This window comes from Aquarana catesbeiana, linkage group LG01 (genome assembly GCF_042186555.1).
Source record: "Aquarana catesbeiana isolate 2022-GZ linkage group LG01, ASM4218655v1, whole genome shotgun sequence".
Classification (NCBI taxonomy): Eukaryota; Metazoa; Chordata; class Amphibia; order Anura; family Ranidae; genus Aquarana; species Aquarana catesbeiana.
This window is the reverse complement of record NC_133324.1, coordinates 392,455,935-392,479,847: the sequence shown is the minus strand read 5'-3', so window position 1 is coordinate 392,479,847 and position 23,913 is coordinate 392,455,935. Positions and strand designations below refer to the sequence as shown.

The following is a 23,913-nucleotide window of genomic DNA, read 5'->3' as shown; positions in this document are numbered from 1 at the left end:
CCAGGGAGCTACATATAGATGGGGTTTTCCCCTTTCAGTTATATTTAGGAGAGACAAAAAAACTTTTATTCTCCATACACCAGGCGATCTGCCGGCTTTTTTTTTTTTTGTTTTTATGGACACCGAGCCGATCCAAATGCCAGACTGGCTGCAGTCCATTCCACAACCGATGCACCGCTTGGGCCGCTCGGTTTTCAACGGCACTGTGATATAGTGAGGGAATGAGGGAGTCCCTAATCATGCTAAAAAAGGAAAACCGAGTAGCAGTACAGCAATAGTACAACACCGGATAAGACGATTATACATTTTTTTTTGTTTTTTTTTTTTTTTGTTTTGGACTCATGTGAACTTTACAATATTGGCTGTTGAACAATATTAGTATTGTCATTGTTCCTTTTCCCTTTTTTTTTCTTTTTCTCTCTCCCTGTGGTTAGCAATTGTATTACCCCCTCCTTTTTTTTTTTTTTTTTTTTTTTCTCCTCTCCTCTGTGGGGAATCCCCACTAATTGCTCCTGGTAAATGCCCCTAGTGGAACTCCTGGGAAGCACATTGGATAAATAGACACATGGATATATGTATGATATATGTTATGAAATATGTATGATGACCATATTTGTTACCTTGTCTGGTGCTTTCTTGTTAGTAACCTCTCTCTGACTATCTAGTTATTGAGAACTTATTGCAATGACCCTGAGTAGTATTTTTTTCTTTTTTTTTTTTCTTTCTCTCCCTCTTTCTCCCCTTTTTTTTTCCCCTCTTTTTCTTTCCCTGGGGGGAGGGGGGGGGGGGGGCTTATTTGAATTTCCTTCCAGGATTGAGACCTAGGGTCGATTAAGGGATAGGCCTATAGGACTTAGTGCTTCAATGCTGGAATAATTGCTGTTTATTATTGTTTGACTTATTTCCTATTAAAGTGTTATATTTACTTAAGGGTATTTACACTAAAGGGAACTATTATATATTGAGAATATGTATATAACCTCTCCCAGGGAATGTAGGGGTTGGATGAGGGCCATTGCTCGATAGATATACCAGTTGCCTCAGTGTTCCCCGCCTAGCTGCATCTAAGCCTACCATGATTATGAATGATGAATGTATGAGATGCTTAAGAGGGAAATGGCTCTGGGTTCCCCTCTACTGAATAAGCTCTCCAGTGTGATAGAGGGTATCAGCCCCAGCTGAGCAGAGTGCCCTCTCTTACTGCGGAGGATGAGATGCTTGGAGACGTGGAATCGAAAATCTCAGAGAGGAGTTTTCGCTATTCCCTTAGTTGAGATGAGGTGGGGGGGGGTTGAGGCGGGGAATACTGAGGTAGCGACACTGGAATGATAAAATGTTCCTTACGATTCGATGCCCCGGGTTGAGTCGATTTCTGGTGGTGAGCTATGGATTAAGAAACCGGGTCTAAATCATCTCTTGGAGAGAACAAGTAAATTATCTTAAAGCTAACCCAATTCACTGGGAGAGGTACTTATCAGGGATATGGGGGCCCCCAACACGGGGCGGGGGCATTTCATGCACAGGAAGACATGGAGGACAGGGGGAATCCGGGGGGGGTCTGCTCCCCCCCCGGTCAGACAGGCCCCACCTTGTTTTTGGGGGGTGTCGGGCTGGGGGGGGCTGCAGACCACTCCGGTTAATATTAATATTACTTTGAGATTATTGTTATTAAGTACCACTACCCGAAATACGGGTGGTAAAATGGTGATGTCTTTGGTTTAAGCTTAGCAAACGCTTTGAATATATATTCCTATAAGGATAGAGGTGGGGTGGGAAGGATAGGGGTGGGGGGGGATATGGGACGCTCTCACGGAGTTTGTCCTACACACTTCCCCACATAGGTCGTCACACAAGCCCCCCAATTCAGTTGGGGGAGTAGATGTGACTTATTATTTGGTGTTTACCAATTTAGTGGTTTGAAGTAGAGTGGCGTGTGGAACGGATTGTTTCCGTCCCCCGCTCCATTTCTCTTTGGATTTTTTTTTTTTTTTTTTTTTGAGATGGATGGCCTTAAGGTGCTTTCACTCAATGCCAAGGGACTAAATACCCCAGAGAAACGGAAAATGTTGCTACACGACCTGAAGGCCTCTAAAACTGATATAGCATTCATACAGGAGACTCATTTTAGAGCGAATAAGGTACCTGTACTAAAGAACAGATTTTTTCCTGAAATATACCATGCCACTAATAAATTTGCTAAAGCCAGAGGGGTATCTATTCTCCTATCTAGTAAGTTTTCATGGGTATGCAGTGAATCTCTGTTAGATGAAGGGGGACGTTTTGCGTTTATAAAAGGGTTTCTGGGCGGAGTACGGGTGACTCTAGCAACGATTTATGCGCCTAACGATCACCAGGATATCTTTATCCGTCGAATATTGGTCAAACTAATGGACTTCATGGAAGGCCCACTGATCTTGGGAGGGGATTTTAATGTCCCCCTGACCCCCCAAGTAGATACATCATCAGGGAAATCATCAGTTTCTATAAGCTCCCATAAACGGATTAATCAGGCTATACATAATGCCCAACTCATCGATGTGTGGCGCCTTCAGCATTCGGGCGAGAGGGACTACTCATTTTATTCTCCACCCCACAAGGTGTATTCGAGAATTGACTTTTTTTTAATCCCCCACGCCCAGTTGCATGCTGTTCGTGAAACCTCTATTGGTTCGATCACGTGGTCCGACCATGCCCCTATATCAATGACATATGCCTTATCACAGGTGGCTTCACATGCAACTCGCATGTGGAAATTGAATGAAAGCCTCTTGCAAATCCCAGAAGTAGTATCAGAAATTACCAAAGAATTGCCTCTATACTTTCAGACAAATCAAACTCCTGACAGTAACCCAGGCATAGTATGGGAGGCTCATAAGACAGTTATACGAGGCATTTTTATTAAACACGGCTCTAGAATTAAAAGAGACAAGGAACGACAATTAAATCTGCTCCTGACCAAACTTCAAGCTACAGAATCTAAACACAAAAACATACCTTCTCAGGTAATAGAACGAGAACTAGTCGAAATTCGGACACAAATCAACGACCTTCTACAATACAGAGCTAAGGCGGCATTGCAGAAATGCAGGAAAACCAGTTACGCATATGGGGATAAATGTGGGAAAATATTAGCTAAGTTAACTAAGGAACAAAGACTCCAATCATACATACCACATATTATGTCCTCAAAAGATCAGAGAATAGCTTTGCCAATGGAAATTTCGAAGGCTTTTCGAGACTTCTACGCATCTCTTTATAAAATACCATCTGTTACAAACCCCCAAACATTGATAGATGAATATGTGCAATCAGCTCAAATACCTACTATTACCCCTGAAATTAAAATGGAACTAGACAAACCAATAAGTTTAGAGGAACTGACATCAGCAGTAAACTCTACAAAACCAGGAAAGGCCCCCGGTCCGGACGGTCTTACCCTGCAATACTACAGAACCCTGCTTCCTATATTAGGACCCTTTATGGTAGACCTGTTTAATGGCTTGGGCAACGACGAGACTCTCCCTAGAGATATGTCAAAAGCATATATATCCGTTATTCCGAAGGAAGGCAAGGACCCGACTCTATGTGGCAGTTATAGGCCAATCTCCCTTCTAAACTCGGATATTAAATTGTTTACTAAAATTCTGGCGACTCGTTTAGCAATTCATTTACCAGATTTGGTGCATTTAGATCAAGTAGGCTTTGTTCCTACTAGAGAAGCAAGGGACAATACGACTAAAGTCTTAAATTTGCTACATGTGGCTAAAACTTCCCACACACCATGTGTATTCCTCAGCACAGACGCGGAAAAAGCATTCGATCGGGTGAATTGGCAATATATGTTTACAGTTCTTCGATATGTGGGCCTAGGAGATACGATTATTCAATGGATTACTACAATTTACTCACAACCTACGGCTCAGGTTAAGGTAAATGGGGTCCTTTCGGATCCCTTTCCTATATTAAATGGCACCAGACAGGGATGTCCGCTTTCCCCCGTGCTATTTGTTCTGTGCTTAGAACCATTTCTAAATAGAATTCGTCGGAACCCGGACATCCAGGGCATAAGTGTCGGAGGTGATCAGTACAAAATCTCGGCCTATGCGGATGATATGCTCTTTTCATTGACAAATCCTGCTATCTCCCTCCCCAACCTACTACGTGAGTTTGAGACCTATGGACGTCTATCCAATTTGGAAATTAATTTCCATAAATCAGAAGCTATGGGGATAGGGATACCCCTCTCTATGCTGTCTACATTCAAGTCTAGTTTTAAATTCAAATGGACAGCGACAGCTTTGCAATACCTAGGCACTTATATCCCGACGGAGACGTCTCGCATATTTGAAATGAACTTCCCATCACTGTTGTCAAAAACCCGTATGCTTTTAGAGACTTGGAACAGGGGCCTGTATTCGTGGTTTGGCAGAATTAGCCTATTAAAAATGAGTATCCTACCGAAATTTCTGTATCTGCTCCAAGCCCTACCAATTAGAATCCCCATATCCTATCTTAAACAAGTTAACGCACTTTTTATCAAATTTGTGTGGGCGTATAAGAAGCCACGATTTTCTTTTCATTTAATGACCCTACCTAAACAACATGGGGGACTAGCTTTCCCAGATATCCGAGCATACTATCAGGCAATCCACATAGGTAGAATTGTAGATTGGTGCCGTCATAGTCGATCTAAACTATGGGCTTTGATAGAACAGGCCCAAACATGTATCCCACTCTCAAAGGCCCTGTGGTGCTATGACCATCTCCAACCACCATTGAAAAGTCACCCACTAATAGGGACGACGCTCCGTATAGGATCGGTAGCTAGTAAACAATACTCTCTTTCTTCTTCGGACTCTCCGTTATTTCCTATTTTAGGGAATCCACAATTCTCTCCCGGCCTCTGCCTTCACACGTTCGGCAAACTACGCCGGACGGGCATAACTCAAGCATCCCACTTTTTAGTGAATGGCAGATGGCCTTCCATCAAGGAACTAATGACGGAGGAGGGTCCCTTCAAATTGACCCTCTGGCCAGCACTTCAGCTACGACACTTTCTGGATACAATACCTAATCCACGTAATTTCACCCGCTCCCTGACGAGATTTGAAGAATATTGCTCTGATGAAGGCAATATAACGCGGGTCCTATCTAAAATATACACCATGCTGAATTATCCGACAACTCTATCACATCCGTCGTTCTTGGAAAAATGGGAACAGGACCTACAACGGAAATTCACACCGGCACAAACCCAGAATATATTTAGATTAGCGTCGAAGACATCAATCTGTACAAAAACACAAGAATCTAACTACAAATTACTGACGAGATGGTATTATACCCCTTATCTTTTGCACCAATACTACCCTGATACCACTGATATCTGTTGGAGATGCTTGGGGGACAGAGGTACACTACTCCACATATTCTGGTCATGCCCCAAACTGACTAACTTCTGGACGACAGTCCGGGAAGTGTCTCAAAAGTTCACGGAATATAAGATACCTGGTGATCCTGCATTTTTCTTATTACATGTCTCTAATATTCCTGCCAAATGCTATCAAGAATCAATTCTGGGGCATCTTCTTAATGCTGCAAAGTCCTGCATTCCACTTTACTGGAAAAAACAATCATCACCAACGGCAGCCGACTGGCTACGTAAAGTGATAGACATTAGTAGAATGGAGGACTTGCTGGCGGCTGAGCGAAACCAACAAGACAAGTACTTCATGACTTGGAGTGGTTGGAAACAGTTCATAAATTCTACGGAGGGAATAGCCCTCCGTAGATAGGAGACTCATGTATGAATGCTATTCTTTACACACCTTGGCCATCCCTCTCGGCTTGAATTTTTTTTTTTTTTTTTTTTTTTTGTTGTGTTTTGTTTTGTTCGGTCTTGTTTTGTTTGTTTGTCTGTTTGTCTGGTCTTGTTTTCTTTGTTAATCGATTAGAAACAGGAAAAAAAAAAGAAACGAGCGTAGTTGGGTTTTTTTTTTTTTAACCTGAATCCCTTCTATATATGTCTCTCAGTAGACAACAAAGGGCGGTGCCGGTTGGGGACTGGCCCTAAAACAACTATACTGAACTCTATTGTAGACATAAACAGACGGGTTTATATTGTAGTTGTAATCCATATGTTATATTGTTTATTTTTTCTGTTGTACCGACCTGACTTTGCCCGTTGTGGGTGTTAATAAAAGTTATATTTGAAAAAAAGGGAAAAAAAGGAGAAAAAGAGAAAGGGAAAGACTTGTAAAGGAGAAAGGCTCTGTTCATTTTAATGGGACTAAGGTCTCTTTCTATCCTGATTTTTTTAGGTGCAATGAAAGAGAGCTAAATTTGCAGAGGTGAAGAAACTCCTACAAAAAATCCAGGTGACCTGTGCCATGCTGTTCTCAGCAAAACTGCAGGTCACAGTTAGAGTGCAAGCCACTTTCTTAGAATCAGCTTCGGATGCAGCCGCCTGGCTGGACCACAAGGAGCAGGACCTCCAGAGATGGCGAGACACTGACAGGGGAGACTGACACGTGGTGACCAAACATGGCACGGGCGGTATGATGTCTGCTGACACTACAAGTTTATCATACACACAGCGGGACACTTTACGGTTGCCTAAACCAGCGCTTTGAATAGCTTTGGATGCAGCGTTAAGCGTCAAGTTCAGTTCTATGTCTCAGTGTGAGAGTCGAGCTTGCACGCTCTTACTGGGTTCCATTGTGTCCCAGTTGCAGGGACCCTTTTGTCGGTGCCCAGTGTGCACATGTTTTACAACCAGTACCTGGCCTGAGAGGAGAAGGCAGTGAATTGCTACCACCCAATCCAAGAGGGCGGCGGCTGCTCGGCGGCCAGGTTACGTGCTATTTTCTATACGCACTCTAGTTGCGCAGTTGCACTGAAACCAAAACTTCAATGTTTTTTTTTACTTGCACCAGACAATTTTTCACTATTTAACCATTTGCCTCCTGGAGCTCAGCAGATTGTGACACTACCGCACTCAGGCGCATGATCTGGAACTTTGCACAGTACCGCTTTGCTAACCTACTGTGTTTCAATATTTTTCTTTTACTTGCACCAGACAATTTTTCACTATTTAACCATTTGCCTCCTGGAGCCCAGCAGATTGTGACACTACCGCGCTCAGGCGCATGATCTGGAACTTTGCACACCACTGCTATGCTAACTTAACCTCTTACTGGGTTCCATCATGTCCCAGTTGCAGGGACCCTTTTGTTGGTGCCCGGTGTGCACATGTTTTACAATCAGTACCTGGCCTGAGAGGTTGCTACCACCCCATCCAAGAGGGTGACGGCTGCTTGGCGGCCAGGTTATGTGCTATTTCCTATACGCACTCTAGTTGAGCAGTTGCATTTTGTTTTGAAACCAACACTTCAATTTTTTTTTGACTTGCACCAGACAATTTTTCACTATTTAACCATTTGCCTCCTGGAGCCCAGCAGATTGTGACACTACCATGCCCAGGCGCATGATCTGGAACTTTGCACACCACTTCTGTGCTAACCTGCTGTGTTTAATATTGTTACCACTTTAATAGCGTCATTGAACGCTCGGGGCATGCGTGACCCGCTAAAATGCACCATGATTAGCTCTTGTCTCAAGAAATTCCACCAGTCCATAATAGGCCTACAGGAAACCCACCTTACGAAAGACACAGTGACAGCTTTACAATATTCCTGGGTGGGCAAGGCTTACCACTCCACGCACTCTGCATACTCTCGCGGAGTGAGTGTACTGGTCCATAAGTCCTTGGCTTACCAGGAAATAGACTCTGTGGTGGACCCCATGGGAAGATATGTGCATCTGTACCGTAAACTGTTTACTTTGAATGTGATTGTTGCCTTTGTGTACACCCCCCCTCCATTTTCTAGAAAAGTATTGCAGCTTCTTCTGTCATACCTAGTTGACAAGCCTGAAGTCCCCACCATAATTATGGGAGACATTAATGGTTACTTGGATCCCAGGCTGGACAGGAATCCTATGGTCTGACCTCCCTTGGGCGGCAGAGGCACTATTTTAAGCCGTCTGCTGTCGGAGGTGGGTTGGACGGACATATGGCGGTGGAAATATCCCACTACTAAGCAATTCTCCTGCTTCTCAAAAACTCATGGTTCTCTCTCCTGCATTGATCGCTGTGTTGGCTCCTCACATATCCTTAATTTGGTTACCAAGGTGGAATACTTTGCTAGGGGGATATCAGACCACTCCCCTATGGTGGCACATTTAACTACCCGTCCAGCTATCTCCATGCCGAGAGCCCCATGGAAAATAAACGCCTTCTGGCTAAAACTCTTTTCTTCACCAGATTGGGTGGTCAAACAAATAGAGGGATTTTTCCAGAATAACCAATCATACCCGAAACTGTTAATGAAATGGGATACCTTTAAGTCATGCCTTAGAGGCATGATCATAGCAGAAATTGTGGCCATAAAACAAAACTTGTCAGCCCTCCAGGAATGGGTGGAAGATCAGGTATGGCAGTCGGAACTCTCTTATGTCACTGACCCATCTGACTCTGCGAGGGTGGCATTAGTTTCGGGCCAGGACTCCCTAGACCAGGTGAGATCCTCCGCTGCAGAGCGGAAAGGCTTTTTCACTAATCAGGCTTTCTATGAGGAAGGTGAGAAAAGGGGTCGATTGTTGGCTAGGATTGTTAGATCCCAACAGTTCTCCCCAGCCATAGGAGCAATTTGCTGTAGCAATGGATGGCTGGTGAATGACCTTGAGCTAATAATTACAGAACTAGCATTTTTCTTCGCAGACGTGTACAGGCTTAGTGACGGTTACTCAGATGAGGCACTACAGGACTATCTAGAAAAAATACTCCTACTGGCTTTGACCCATCGAGCTAGCCTGGAGCTGGAAGCTCCGTTCATGCTAGATGAGCTGAAGCAGGCTGCCGCCTCCTTTCCTACCTGCAAGGCACCAGGGGATGACGGGCTTCCCATGGAAGTCTATACCCAATACGGGGAGGTCATTTTACCTAAACTCCTGGAAGTATTTAATACTGCGCTCGACTCGGGACAGCTACCTACCAATATTTCCAGGGCAAATATCATACCGTTACTCAAACCAGGCAAGGACCCATTAGATCCCAGCTCATACAGACTCATCTCATTGCTCCAAAGTGACGTTAAAATACTAGCCAAAATCCTAGCCATAAGAGTTAACAAGATTATTCTAAACATTACTCACCCAAACCAGGCAGTTTTCATGCCCTGAAAATCAACTGCAACTAATCTAGAAGACTTTTTTTGAACATGCAGACCCCAACAGATAATGCAGGCAAAAGGGTACTGTTGTCTCTCGATGCCAATAAAGCATTAGACAGTGTCAGCTTGCACTATCTCTGTGCTGTACTGTCCAAATTTGGATTTGGCCCTAGATTTATCAAGTGGACAAAGCTACTGTATAGCTCTCCACAGGCTGCCATACGCTTGTCGGACAGGATGTCTCATGCCTTTGCACTGGGCAGGGGGATTAGACAGGGCTGCCTCTTGTCCCCCCTGCTCTTTCACTAGCCATTGAGCCTCTTGCAGCCCAGATGTGGGATCATCCACAGATTAGGGGATTTCGATATGGTGACTTGCATGAGAAATTAATGCTTTACGCCGATGACATGCTCCTCTTTCTGGAGAACGTGGACGAATCGTCACATGCAATGTCTCTCATCATAGATTTCGGCCACTACTCAGGCTTAACCATTAATGGTCCAAATCCGCGTTAATGTTTCTGGATGGAGCACCTGGGTCAGAAGCGGAGCTCCCCTGCCCTGTCCCTGTAGAAACCTCCTTTAAATACTTAGGTATCCACGTTACGCCCAAGCTGACTGACTACTACAGCCAAAATATATACCCCTTACTGACTCACTTCAGAGACAAAATAAACATATGGAACCGACTTAAAATGTCCTTGGCGGGGAAAACAAACCTTATTAAGATGGTCCTTATGCCCCTACCTGCTTCACAATACACCTGTGGTTATCCCACTTAAAATATTTCGAGTGGTCAACTCCCTATTCATATTACTCCTTTGGCACAACAAGCCCCCCAGGATCAAAATGGAACAATTACAATATCCAAAGAAGGGGGTGGTTTGGCACTCCACGACCCTTGGATATACTATTTGGCTGCACAGCTGCAGCACTTGATTGAAGCTATGGCTCCCAAGCCTGCTGGCTTATCAGCCAAACTCCTGCTTACTGGCACAGGGGCAGAGTCTATACTGGAGGGCCTGGAGGCACAGCTGTTCCAATGGCCCAACAAACAAATGCCCACATAAACACTCCTTCAGAAGGTGTGGAATAAGGTCAAACAATTACAGTAAGTAACGGGGTACACAGTTTACAGCCCATTATGGGGGAATAAATCATATGAGGAACTGGCCAAGCTCCAACAGGGACCTAGATGGTGCCCCATGGGAATAACTCACCTCAGGCATGTCTTTCACAATGGGAGATTACTCTCTTTTTCTGACCTGCAATCTAAATTTGCACTGCCCCCCAGCATGTTATTTTACTACCTACAACTAAAGCACGCTGTTAAGCACAAGGTACCGCAGTGGAATGGGTACAATCACGCACTCCTGTCTTCCACATACTACAAAATGCAACAGACACAAAGGGTATAATATCCCAATACTATCTTATGTTTCTATCCGCACTCTCAGAGGGATTCCCCATGAAAGCAGCGACCTAGTGGGAGGCAGACTTAGGGCCTATTACAGGAGAGCAGTGGGAATAGGCCCTTCAAGCCGTCAACACTTGTTCGCTGAATGTATCGCAAAAAATATCCCAATTGTACATCTTGTTGCGGACACATTATACCCCAATAAAACTTCATAAAACGGGCAAACTACCTGATTTGATGTGTGGCAAGTGTAAGATAGTTCCAGGTAACCTGATACACCTCCTCTGGCATTGCTCCAAACTTCATAGATATTGGAAGGGGGTCCTGGCCACGCTTAATCAGGTTTTCCAAACAAATGTCCCTTCTGATCCACTGTGTTGTCTTCTGGGAGTACTGGAGGGAGCAATCCCAGAGGAAATGACCAGGATGGCTTTTGCCAGAGCCATATTCCAAGCTAGGAAATCAATACTTATGAGCTGGAAATCTGCCACTCCGCCGATGGTTAAATCCTGGATTCAGCATATGGGTAATTCCCTTAACATGGAAAAATACGTATATCAGCATAGGGGGAACCCTGAGAAATTTGACAGATTATGGGCCGCATGGCTTGAGACGCCCGGGATTAGCCCCAGGGAACTGGTGCAGATGAGGCTGCTTAGATGCTAATAAACCCGAGGAAATGCTAGTCTTTTTTTTAAACGTAAAGTAACACTGCAGGGAAAAAAGCGGGGATGTCGAAGCTGCCAGTACCATGACAGAGGATCGCAGAGTAACACCATACAGAAATAAACATTATGTGTGCCACACTCTGAATTCTCACTCCTACCCGGTTCTTGAAGGGAATGACTGATGGTTATCTCAATGTTCTATCACTGACGAATTGAAGTGCAATGTGATGTATGTTTTGATTTGATCTGTTTCTCTTTTGCAATAAAAACCTTTTAAATTAAAAAAAACGACTGCACAAAGCTGTACGTTTTTCATCTTTCCAATGTTGCCTTTGAAGCTGCATCAAATGGCCCCATCCAACATTTGATGATTTTTTTCCATGCCATTTTGTTGCATTTGGCTGCTATAGATACCCCCCAGAGACTAATTACCAGAAATTTTCCCCATTGGGGTTTGTATTCAATACCTTCCAAATTCCAAACATTTTGACCTGTTTGGCCAAACTACTCGCAAATCGAGGCGTATTCAAGTAACACTACCCTTGACTATGATGGTGGTGAGTTGTTTGATGCAGCATGAACAGTGGAGGGAGCAGGTATCTGTTTATCAAAAGGTACTCAAAGGTCAGTACAATATGGCAGCAGGATAGTATGGAGGCAGCACTAAAGCATAACATTGTAATTAAATTTTAAACCTTTTTCATGATTGCTTGGCCACTGCTGAGTTGTATGTAAAGTAAAGAGTGCAATGAGCTTCTGAAAAAAGATGGTGAAGCAGAAAAAGAAGCCATCTGCTTATTTGTTACTTTAAAGGTTCTAAATCGGTAAATTGTAGTCTATTGCAGTGTTCAGCAGACAGTATGCTGCCTCAGTATCTGGTTTTAGCCTTCAAAATACAGTAACAGTTGCATAGTGTAATAGAGTCAGAGTGAAATACTATCACTGAAATGTGCAATTTCATATTTACATAAGGTCCTGGAAAGGAGTGATCACAGTGAACTCACTGGCAAGAAGGACGAAAGGCAGGAGGGGAGAATAGAGAGGGGAGTGATTAGAAAGGAAATAAATCACTACAGAAAAATAAATAATACTTTGTATTAATAACCAAAATGTAATAATAAATAAAAAAACCTTCATAATAATTTATAATTGTAATTCCAAAGAACAAAGGCTATATAAAATATTAAAAAAAAAAGAGCACTGACTTAATGTTACACAGAATAAAATAACTAATACCAAATTAAAAGTTCTATGCATAGTATTGTATATAAAAACAGCACACTGTAGGCTCAAATCACAAAGCTAGCACACCATAACAGGGATCATTTAAAGCATTATGGTAAACATTCTAATAACATTAAATAAATAATAAAGTGATTCTGCGCAGATATTGAAATAGTGCCAAAATAATAAATTTAAATATTTTAGGAGAGCATCTAAATTATTTCCATATTGTATAAAACTACGTGGCATTTTAAAAAAAATATATAAAATATATACAAAAATATTATATTTCAAATGGGAAATATTCAATCAATAATATATATATAGCAATAATAATGTCTGTATGTGAATTCTCAGTGCTTGGCAGACAGTAGTGTCAATAATAAACAAAGAAATATATGTCCAAGCAAATGGAATTATATAGATGAAATAAGTATAGTCTGGACTTGATAAATTTCACTTTAAATGTCTCTATGACAGTGGCAGGGGGCAATCTATAGGAAGTCCAACCAGTATTATAGTGGGTAGAGGATAATAAAGTTCTTTGAATATAAGATGAGGTAAGGATGATTGTTCCAAATGTTTCTACTGCAGCTCCTTTATGTATCTGGTCTCCCAGAACTCTTACCTCGAGGTTAGTGATAGCATGCAATTACCGCCGTCACCACTGGGGGGATCCCTCGATTTTCCTAAGCAGTGATCATCTCTCCTCTGGATGGCATATCGTAATGCTGTTTTCTCTCTCATAGCCACGTTCAGTCACTCTCTCCTGTTAGATGGGGCGGTACCTCCGTGAATAGGGGACAGGGAGAGAGAAGGGGGGGGGGGGGGGGGCTCCAATAGTGCAAAAAACGTATTTATTAAAAGGCATATACTCTTACACAAAGCAAAGTTAAAAAACACAGGGAACAAATTAGGCGTTGTTCCTCGCCTTCTCACGTCACTTCCGGTCGTGGCTCTATCCGGCCAATCCCCTTATTGTTTATTTCATTTGATCAGTGGTTTGTGTCACACTAATAGATTTTGTTGCATATATTTATGCACTTTCACTTTTAAATTGTTTATGAATATTTTGCACTCATCCATAGTAGCGCAAAGGCACTTTGCTCACTATTCTAATAACATTGCTGTCCCAAATACATTTTTGTTCACTATAACATTATAACTTTGTATGAATATTGTACTTTGTTTAATCAGATAATTGTTGCATGCCTAAGAATTCTTTTACTTTTGTAGATGATATATCTTTTTAACAATTTATATTAATGCACTAAAAAAAAATATTAAAAAAATATTAAATTGTCATAATGCTGAGTATATTTTTCTTTACAACACAGATGCTAATGGGCCTCCCATATGGAAGCATTCCAAGAAAGATTGTACCAAGAGCTGAGGAGGCAACATCACTAAACTATGATGTTCTTAGTGAGTTTGGGGTAAAATACATACCTTACTTCCTTACTTTCTCTAAAAATTGGATATACACTATTAAAAATTAAAGCGACAGTCCATCCAAACCTTTTTTTTCTGTTCAGTTGGATACGGTAAGAAGTTGGTAGAATGCATGTTTTGTTTTTATTGTCTGTTTTTCTGTTGGGAGATTTACTATCATTTCCTATCCCAGCGATAGTAGTCATCAAGATAGGAGTTTCTCACAGTGAAAAATGTTTCCATAAGTGGGATCTTATCTGGGACACAGACAGCAAATGTTTTTTGTTAACTCCACAACCACCAAAAACTGTTTTGCCTAGAGTTATACTTACATTTACTTTTTAGTTTTTAAGTACCGTACCTGTACTTGCTTTTTTAACCAAAATATACAATTTACATTGGACATTAATGTTTGAATCTAAATCAGGTTATTAAAGTAAACTGTTTACAAATCTGGTCAATTCAAGCCGCGTTTATGATTAAATCATTATTGTAATTCGTTAGGCCTCATTAACATGGCCATAGAGGGCTGTACACCATCATGAAGAATGTTTGAATGTTTGTGTACAGCCGTGGCCAGCAGCAAATCAAGGACAGGCTCACAGATGCTGTTGTAGTATTCCTGGTAGCGAACAAAAAAATATAGCAACTTTTAACATTGGGTACATGCTTGTATTAGTGTCTTTTTTCAATTTTAAAAGTTGCTCTTTTTACTCAATTTTTGGTATTGTGCAAAAAACTCAAATAACAGCAAAATACACAAAATTTTCTAAAAAAAGGAACCGCATTTTAGATTTATTTTTCTCTTTTATAGAACCTAATAAATAGACTTATGCCCCGTACACACGATCGGACATTGATCGGACATTCTGACAACAAAATCCATGGATTTTTTCCGACTGATGTCGGCTCAAACTTGTTTTGCATACACAGGGTCGCACAAAGTTGTCGGAATTTCCGATCGCCAAGAACGCAGTCACGTACACCACGTACAACAAGACAAGAAAAGGCCAGGTCCGAACCAAGCGCTGCACCCTTTGGGCTCCTTTTGCTAATCTCGTGTTAGTAAAAGTTTGGTGAGAGACGATTCGCTCTTTTTCAGACTCGTGGTTTTCTTTTTTTAAATCAAAAAGGTGTTTATTGAACAAATTCACATAGTTTCCAATGTACAAGCATCATACATTAATACATTCTTATGCAAACAATACAGTCTAGTCATCATCTAATACCAAAGTCTTGTCTACATGCCAAAAGATGTTTACAGTGACCCAATGCTTATCCAACCTCTGATCGTTAATCTTTAAGAAACCTCATAAACCTCCCCCATGACACTGTAGCAATCTAGACATTACCAATTCCCTGGAACTTAGTCCAGGGGTGTCCAACCATGGTGCCCAAATTCTCTCGAATCTAATAGAGCTACCCCTATGTTGGTAAATACATTTTTCCATAGTTAAGGTGTTACCCATATGTGTTATCCAGGAAGTCACAGAGGGTGGTGAAACCGACTTCCAGCCAATCAGTATAAGTTTACGCGCCAGGAACAGTGCCCTAGTGATAGACTCATGGTTTTCAGATCGTTTTCTGCTGTTCAGTTTGTGCTTGTGGGTTTGTATCTGCTCTTCAGTGCGTGCAGTCAGTTTGTATTGGAGTTTTCTGTGCGATCTTGTCCGCTCGTTGCTGTTTTTCAGGTCACTCTTCACAGGCCTTGCTGTTCTTCAGTGCGTTCTGTTATTTCGTTCTGAGCAGCCGACCGTTTTGTAGCCATGTTGCGTATACGTACTCCTCGTAGAGTTCATGCTGTACGGGGGCTTGATGTTGGGGTCCTTACCTTGACACAAGCCCAGTCCATGAACAGGGTGGGGAGGAGTTCATGGACCAAGAATTGGTTGCTTCAGCGTGACCAGTTCTGTCATATGCCTTTGCTCCGTGAGATCTGTGAGAATAATCCTGATGATTTCAGGAACTTTCTCAGGATGACGGACCCCGTATTTCCCCATTTGTTGGCTTTGCTGACCACCTATATCAACAGGCAGGATACCTGCATGAGGCAAGCCATCACTCCGGAGCAGAGGCTAGTCACCACCCTGCGGTACTTGGCGACGGGGAGAAGCCTGCAGGACCTCAAGTTCTCGACAGGCATCTCCCCCCAGGCTCTGGGGATCATTATCCCGGAGACCTGTTCTGCCATCATCCAGGTCCTGCAGAAGGAGTATATTAAGGTAAGATTTTTATCCTTTAATATCACATTTTATTGTCTTTAATGTTTGATAATATATGGTATTTCTTTCCTCATTCCCTAATTACCATGATTGTAATATGCTGTGAATGTCCCCTTTGTCCTCATGCATGCTGGATTTTTAAGTAATTATTTTTTTTGTCCTTAATACATATTTGCCTTCACTTACCTCCCCAGCATGCTCTCCTGGCCCTATATTCACCTCATGTAGTCACTTAACAATGTATTTTATCAGCTCCATAGTAGTGCTTTACCCTAAATACCCCCTAAAATGTTTACAAATGTGATGTGTGCTTTAAATTCAGGCAGAGTGCCAGAAGCTTTTTTTTTGGAGTCCCCAAATCATTTGGAACCCTCCCTTCCCCCAACTGCTAAGTCAGCTGATACCAATTCTCTATCTATCCTCAATCATCTATCTGCTGACTTTGCCAAACCCATACACACTATACCCATCTCTTTTGTGGTCAGATTTATGGATGAATTCCCCAAAGCATGTAGTGCAAGGGCATGCCTGAATACTTTCAAATGGTACTGTTTAAAGTTTTTGCATCCTATTATTATCTTGATAGGTAATAGCAGAATTTCCAAATGTGCTCAAATGTGTACAATGTGTATTTATAGCTTTGTATTATGACACTTCTTACCTGTCCAGTGGGCTGTCAATAGTGTAACTAAGGAGGGGTTGGCCAAAGTAATACCCATTATTTAGGCATTCATCTCTCAATGAAGTGGAGAGGGTTACCTGTCCAAGAGCTCCCCCCCCCATAATGTTAGAAATGGCCCATGAGAGGGGGGGGTCTGATAGGTGGACCTTATACCTTGGTCTTTCAAAACTCCCTAAAATAAATGTTATACTGATGTTGGGCAAGAATGTTTGTGTCTAATCTGCTTTCCCTGTTTATGTGCAAAATAATTCATTTTTTTTTTTCTTGTTTGACTCTACAGTTTTATTCCAACCCACAGGAATGGCAGACTGTGGCCTCCCACTTTGCCCAGCAGTGGGACTTTCCTAACTGCGGAGGGGCAATTGATGGGAAATACGTCCACATCATCCCACCACCCAACTCGGGGTCATACTATTATAATTATAAGGGGTTCAATAGTATTGTAAAGTTGGCAGTGGTGTCGGCTACTTACGAGTTTCTGTATGTGGACGTGGGGAAGAATGGCCAGATGTCCGATGGTGGAGTCATTGCCCAGACGGAGTTCTACAGGCGTCTCCAGAATGGCAGCTTGGACTTGCCACCTCCAGAAGACAATGTGGAAGGACTCCCATTCGTCTTCGTTGCTGATGAAGCGTTTGTGCTGGGGGACCATCTTATGTGGCCATTCCTGATGAGAACCCTCACCCCGGACCAGAGGGTTTTTATTACCGGCTGAACAGAGAACACATTTGGAATTATGGCCAGCCAGTTCCGCCTATTTCTTACACCCATACACATGGCGGAGTACAAACTGAATTATATCATCCTGGCATGCTGTGTTCTACACAACTTTTTATGGCAAAATTCTGCCAACTATGCTGGCTCAGTTGGGCCTGAGGCCGGAATTCCTAATGAACCAACCCTGACTTGAAAGTGGGCGTCCTGGCTTGCCCCCCCTGAGTGCCCGTGAGGTCCGTCTTAGATACCTTGAATACTTTGCGGGTAGGGGGGCCATCAATATGCCAGACAATGTCTGAAACATTTTTCAAATAAAAAAATCATTTTAACTACTAAAATCTTTGGTGACATTTACAGAAATGTGGTGAGTCCTGAAAATGGCGTGATTGTGTAACATTAAAAAGCACTGTTGGGTGTTATTTACTAAAGGCAAAGACACTTTGCACTACAAGTGCACTTGAACCTGCACTTGTAGTGCAAAGTGTATTTTCCCTTAGGAACTAACCCCCATTGTCACAGTAAACACCAATTAGAGCACAACAAAATCCACATATTCTTGATTATCAATCTTTTTAATACCAGCACAATCACATGTGCATTTGTAAAAGGTTTTTTGAACAAACCAACATGTTTGTTGTATAACAATTTTTTGGTCACATTAGAAAAAGTAGAAATGTCCATTTAAGATAAAACAGGCATGTTTAAAACCAACAAGAAAGACACAAATCTTGAACTTACAAAGTTCAACTTTTAAAGAAATTGAAGGCAATATCAGACATGAGTATTTACAAACTGTGTTTGATATTGCGTTCAGATGGGGTGAAGTCACCCCTGGAAAAGCCAAATTTTGAAGATGCACACAAATTGCCGAATGTCAACATGTGCTAGCTGCCATCAAGGGGGATCAAGGGACGTGTTTTGGGGGTGCAACCCCTTCCTCCCATCTACTTTATTATTGAGGAAGGGGTTGCACCCCCAAAACGCGTCCATTGGTCTCCCGTAATGGCAGATAGCACATGTTGACACATTGTGTGCATCTTCAAAATTTGACTTTTCGCGAATATGTCAAAAAATTTTAGAAATTTGTAGATCACAAAAACCACAAAAAAGGGAAGGGATTTGGAGGGGTTTTAAACTCTCTCTAAAACATCAATGATGTTCTTCATTTTTTTTTGAACACCATTGATGTTTTTCTGGATGTTTTCCAAGTCCCTATTACACCCCATGATCTCCCCGATCAGGATCTGCGCACTTTCAGAGGTGAAATGATCTGGATCCACAACATCACGATCACCTAAAAAGATAGAAACAAAAACACACCATGTATTATAAATATTCCGGCATCCATCTCTTACCTGAGCCTGTGGTCACAGACACTCACCTGATGTGGTGACTATTTCCACCACGTCTCCTTCCTCCTCCTCCTCCTGTTGGCTTTGTGGAATTTCCCCTTCTTCCAGAGGTGGGGGTCTGTTGTCTCCTCGGATGAGGGGTGTCCTCCGAGTCTTTTCTCCCATATGTTAAAAAAAATAGGTATACTTAGCACACAGATATTTCATGGCAGAAATAGAAATATGAAACATTGCTTGGAAGTGGGGTACAATTGTCTGTTATAGCAGAGTTCCAAGATGAAGAAATATTTTCTCCTTTGTCAAGCTTGAATACTTACCTGTTTTGTACAAGCTTCACAGATGGAGACACCCCTATAGTATACACTGGAGCACCTGTGTGGGACCCCTTAATAAAAAGGGTGTTCTTGTGTCCCACACTAGTGCTCCAGCGTCCAGATGTGAAAACTACTGCTGAGTGTCCTCTCCTTACACAGAATCTAGTTTGCATTTCATTCTAGTTTCAAACCCATCTACACAACCAAATTTTTTTAAGAGAAGTAGGCCATAAAAAATGTATTCAAATGCATATGGCCAAAACAATGCTGTTTTCTAGGCCGAATGAACAATGTTTCATACGAACGAATAATGTGCCCATGAACATGAATGTTGCCATTTTAAACTGTACAACGGTTAAGAAAAGCACATGGAGCAGCATGAACGTAATAAACATAAAAATAGGAACACAGCACAACTACTTACTTTTTTGCAGCACTCTCCTGATCATTCTATACTGATCGTGCTCCCTTAATTTCAGGTCCGACCACCGCTTCCTGAGCTGATCCTTGGATCGCCGTACCCCGAAATTCCGGTGCAGACTCTTGACCACTTTCGCCATGATCTTGGCCTTTCTGACATTGGGGTTGGGGTAAGGTCCATACTTCCCGTCATAGTCGGCCTTCTTCAGGATGTCGACCATCTCCAACATCTCCCCAAAGGACATATTTGAGTCCTTAAATCGTCTCTTCCGGGATCGGGACGTTTCTGGCTCTGGGCTTTCCTCCTCCTCCTCGTTGGTGTAATTATCAGACACCTGCTCTGTCTCCGCCATTTGCTCTTCCCCCACTGCGACGAACGAGAAGGGGCAGGGAATAGACTAGCAAGAACGTCAGGGGTGGGCGGAGTTTCACGCATGCGCAGCGTCTATAAAGCGTAACACGCATGCGTAGTACGCATGATCTGTGAGTGGAGGAAGGAGTAACGGAGGCACCGATCGTGATAGCGAAGGTAAGATTTAACATTGGGCCTATACTGCTTCTAGATTGAGGCCTGTATTTGCACAAGTTTAGAAGACTTTAGGCTGACATTAGGGTTTGTCTTGTGTTGTGTCTTGCAGTTAAAATGGATATCTTGAAGGATCATGACTTTTTGCCAATCTTCATAGATATGTTCAGGGAACTGCCTTGTCTATGGCAGATAAACCACCCTGAATATAAGAACCAAACAAAGAGGAAGGCAGCGCTGGATAAATTGCTGGAATTTGTGAAGCCGGTGATCCCCATGCAGACATCACCTATTTGAAGATCCTAATTGGTGACCTGAGGAGCACTTATCTAAGGGAGCGCAAGAAGGTCCTGGATTCCCAGAGATCAGGAGCTGCAGATGACTTTTATGTCCCCAGGCTGTGGTACCATGACAGGCTGCATTTTCTGGCAGGTCAGACTGAACCCAGGCCAGCACTCTCCACTCTTCCTTCCACGCTTCCTTCCCCCTCAGCTGAGGCTTCTGACGCCCAACCTGGGCCTTCCAGGCAGCAACATGTGGAGGAGCCCAGCTTGAGCCAGGTATAGCATTCTTCAAAATATTTCTGGTTGTCCAATCAATGATGTTAAATAGATGTTAGTTTGGAGTACTAATTTATGATTGTGATTGATGAAGTAAAAACTAAAATCATGTCCCTTTTTCATACACAGGGAAGTCTCAGCCAGGAGGTGGCCGGGCCAAGCAGGCTGCCTGATATCCAGGTCCCTCCCCTCCACCTTCAAAGACAAAGTGGCAGGAAGAGGAGTAACCTGGAGGAGGCAGCAATAGGCCTATTTTGGAAGGCTACTGAGGCCCTCAGAACACCCCACAGTGTGGAGGAGGACTTTGGGACTTCTGGCATAACTGCATGCAAAATGATGCAAATGGAGGAGGGCCAACGACATCTATGTGAGTTTGTAATTTTGGAAGCTCTAAATAAGGGGTTGAGGGGCCAACTCACATGTGCAACCCACATTTGTCACCTCACCCATGGTCCTCCTCCTCCAGGTCCTCCTCCTCCTCCAGGTCCTACTCCTCCTCCTGCCACACCTCCAACACCAGAGCCACAGCTGGGAAGGAAGCGTGGAAGGAAGACCAGAGAGTGATGGCCCTGAGTTCAGTCTGGTCTGACAAAATATGCAGCCTCTTGTAGTACCACAGCCTGGGAACATACCTGTCATCTGCTGCTTTCATGATCTCTTGAACTTCTGGACCAGACTGCACTCCCTTAGATATGGACTCCTCAGGCCACCAATTTTGCTGTAAAATAATTGATGTGTGCCCTGGGGGTCAAAGGCTTCGCCAATTTATGATGTTTATCCAGCATTGCCTCCCTCTTTGTTTGGTTCTGAGCCCTTAATAAAGGAATTTTTGGTTCAATTATACTTGCCTATGTGTGTTCTCCTTCAAAAAGGACAGTTTGTTTGTGAGGAGACAGGTACATTTCAAAAATACAATATGAAATTAACAAGAGACACCAACACCAAACAATCTCCTTGAGATTAAATAATACAAGATAATAATGGTGTTGTGGTAACTTGACACACAAAACACACAAAAATATTCTGGAGCAAAAAAAAAAAAAAAAAAAACCATCAGCCTTGAAAAAAATACAAACCAAAAAAAAAAAAAAAATCAGGCTTGAAAAAAATAAAAACCAAAAAAAAAAAATATATAGATTTTTGGTCAGATGTGACAAATCAAAATATATTGAGGGAATCACGAGAAATAATAAAGAAAGAAGTTTGTGAGAAGTCTGTGTGAATATGAGCAGCAAAACGACTTCATTCTTCTAGCATTATAAAGAAGAAGAGAGTGCGCTGCATTAAACAATTTTAAAACATTACAGCCTGACAAAAGTGCTATATCCATTCCGAATGCTAATTTTACCAGACCGAGCTGTTCCGTCTCGGAATTTCTTCTGAGCATGTGTGGCACTTTGTGCGTCGGAATTGTCCACACACGGTCGGAATTGACGCGATCGGATTTTGTTGTCGGAAAATTTTATAGCCTGCTCTCAAACTTTGTGTGTCGGAAAATCCGATGGAAAAAGTCCGATGGAGCCCACACACGGTCGGAATTTCCGACAACAAGCTCCGATCGCACATTTTCCATCGGAAAATCTGACCATGTGTACGGGGCATTAGTGTTTACAAATAATCTTTTACTTGTACTTTTCCTGTGTGTCAAGAGTGAGAACATCAGATACTATAGTGTCAGATTTTAACCCCTTCCTAACCAGGGTCAAAACAAACCTTAACGGCCAAGCCCAATTTTGCAACTTTGACATGTGCTAGTAAAACTGTACATATCAAAACTACTTAGTGTATCCAGATGGATTATACCCTGTTTTTTTCAGGACAGTTTAAGCTTTCATTTGGTGGCAATGTTAACGCATATCTCCTAAATTTTTTTATTATCAAAGAAAACCTGGCCCAAAATAGTAAAAAAAATCTCAAAAATCTTTTTTTATTTTTTTTTTTAATTTAGCTTTACATTTGTCTGCCTTTAGCATGTGCCACAACCAAAATTTTCTGCAACATAAATTCTCCCCCTCTCTTGACGATTATGGTGATACCACATACAGTATTATGCAAAGGTTTTAAGCAAGCAATAGGAAAAGAAAATGCTGCTCCAGGTGAGTGATGGAGCTAGGTAGGCTGGGGAATGAACTCCTCCGAGGGGTGCTAGCCTGGATTGAATGTATGGCTGCACACCAAGGTAGTGATACATAAATAACACCACAGGACAGGCAAACAGGTACAGGTAGACGCGTTTCACACAGCGATGCTGCACTTATTCAATACATTATCATTATATTAATGAATAAGCGCAGCGTTGCAGTGTGAAATGCGTCTACCTGTACCTGTTTGCCTGTGTGACTACCCTTTGGCTTAGTTTTCAGTGGTGAAAAACTAAACGAAAATAAAATTTGAATTAAGTCAATTGATGAAAACTATGGCAAAAATCAATTCCAATTTTCGTCAATGAGCACATTTTTTTTTTATGAAACTTGGTTTTATTTATAAAGATGTTATATATCATAACGGCTAAATCTGTGTTTGTAGTGTATGTTCAAACCTTAATACCATAAATAATAATATGTTATTAGATTTTTACTCCAGGAGTATATAATGAGCTTGTCAATTCTTGAGAAATGCTTAAAAAATGCATTCCAATTTAACTAAACCCATTTTGATTTTAGACTACTAAAATGTACTGGAGATTTTAGTCGACTAAAATGTACTGGAGATTTTTTAGCTGACTAAAATATGACTAAAACTAAAACAATTCAGATGACTAAAATACGACTAAAATTAAAATGGCATTTTAGTCAAAAGGCTATGACTAAAACTGAATTGAAATTTGATGTCAAAATTAACAATGTATCGGTATCTTACATGTAATATTTTCTAAGTGTTTTCATTTTACAGGGCATTTTAAAGTACTCACCCCTTTTCTATGGCTACTACAACAGTGAAAGAACTATTGGACCTCTACAATTTAGACTTCCTTTGGGCTATTTTTTATGTGGTGTTGGTGTGTTTGGATACAGCTTAGTAGTTTTGATAAGAACGTAAGTAATACTGCTTAATTAACTGTAGGGTCTCATATATCTGTGTTATTAGTTTGGTGATGTACATAATAAGTCCCAGCAAATTTAATTTCAAGATGGCAAGATTAAAAAATAAA

At 41.9% G+C, this 23,913-nt stretch overlaps 1 protein-coding gene across 1 annotated transcript in view; it reads left to right on the top strand.

Annotated features, from left to right (window-relative positions):
- LOC141122046 (transmembrane channel-like protein 2-B) overlaps positions 1–23,913 on the top strand; it is a 177,243-nt gene that overhangs the window by 59,833 nt on the left and 93,497 nt on the right. Inside the window, exons 8-9 of the mRNA XM_073611876.1 lie at positions 13,876–13,974; positions 23,655–23,797. Of these exons, the coding sequence (XP_073467977.1) occupies positions 13,876–13,974; positions 23,655–23,797 (242 nt within the window). The remainder of the gene's footprint in view (positions 1–13,875; positions 13,975–23,654; positions 23,798–23,913) is intronic.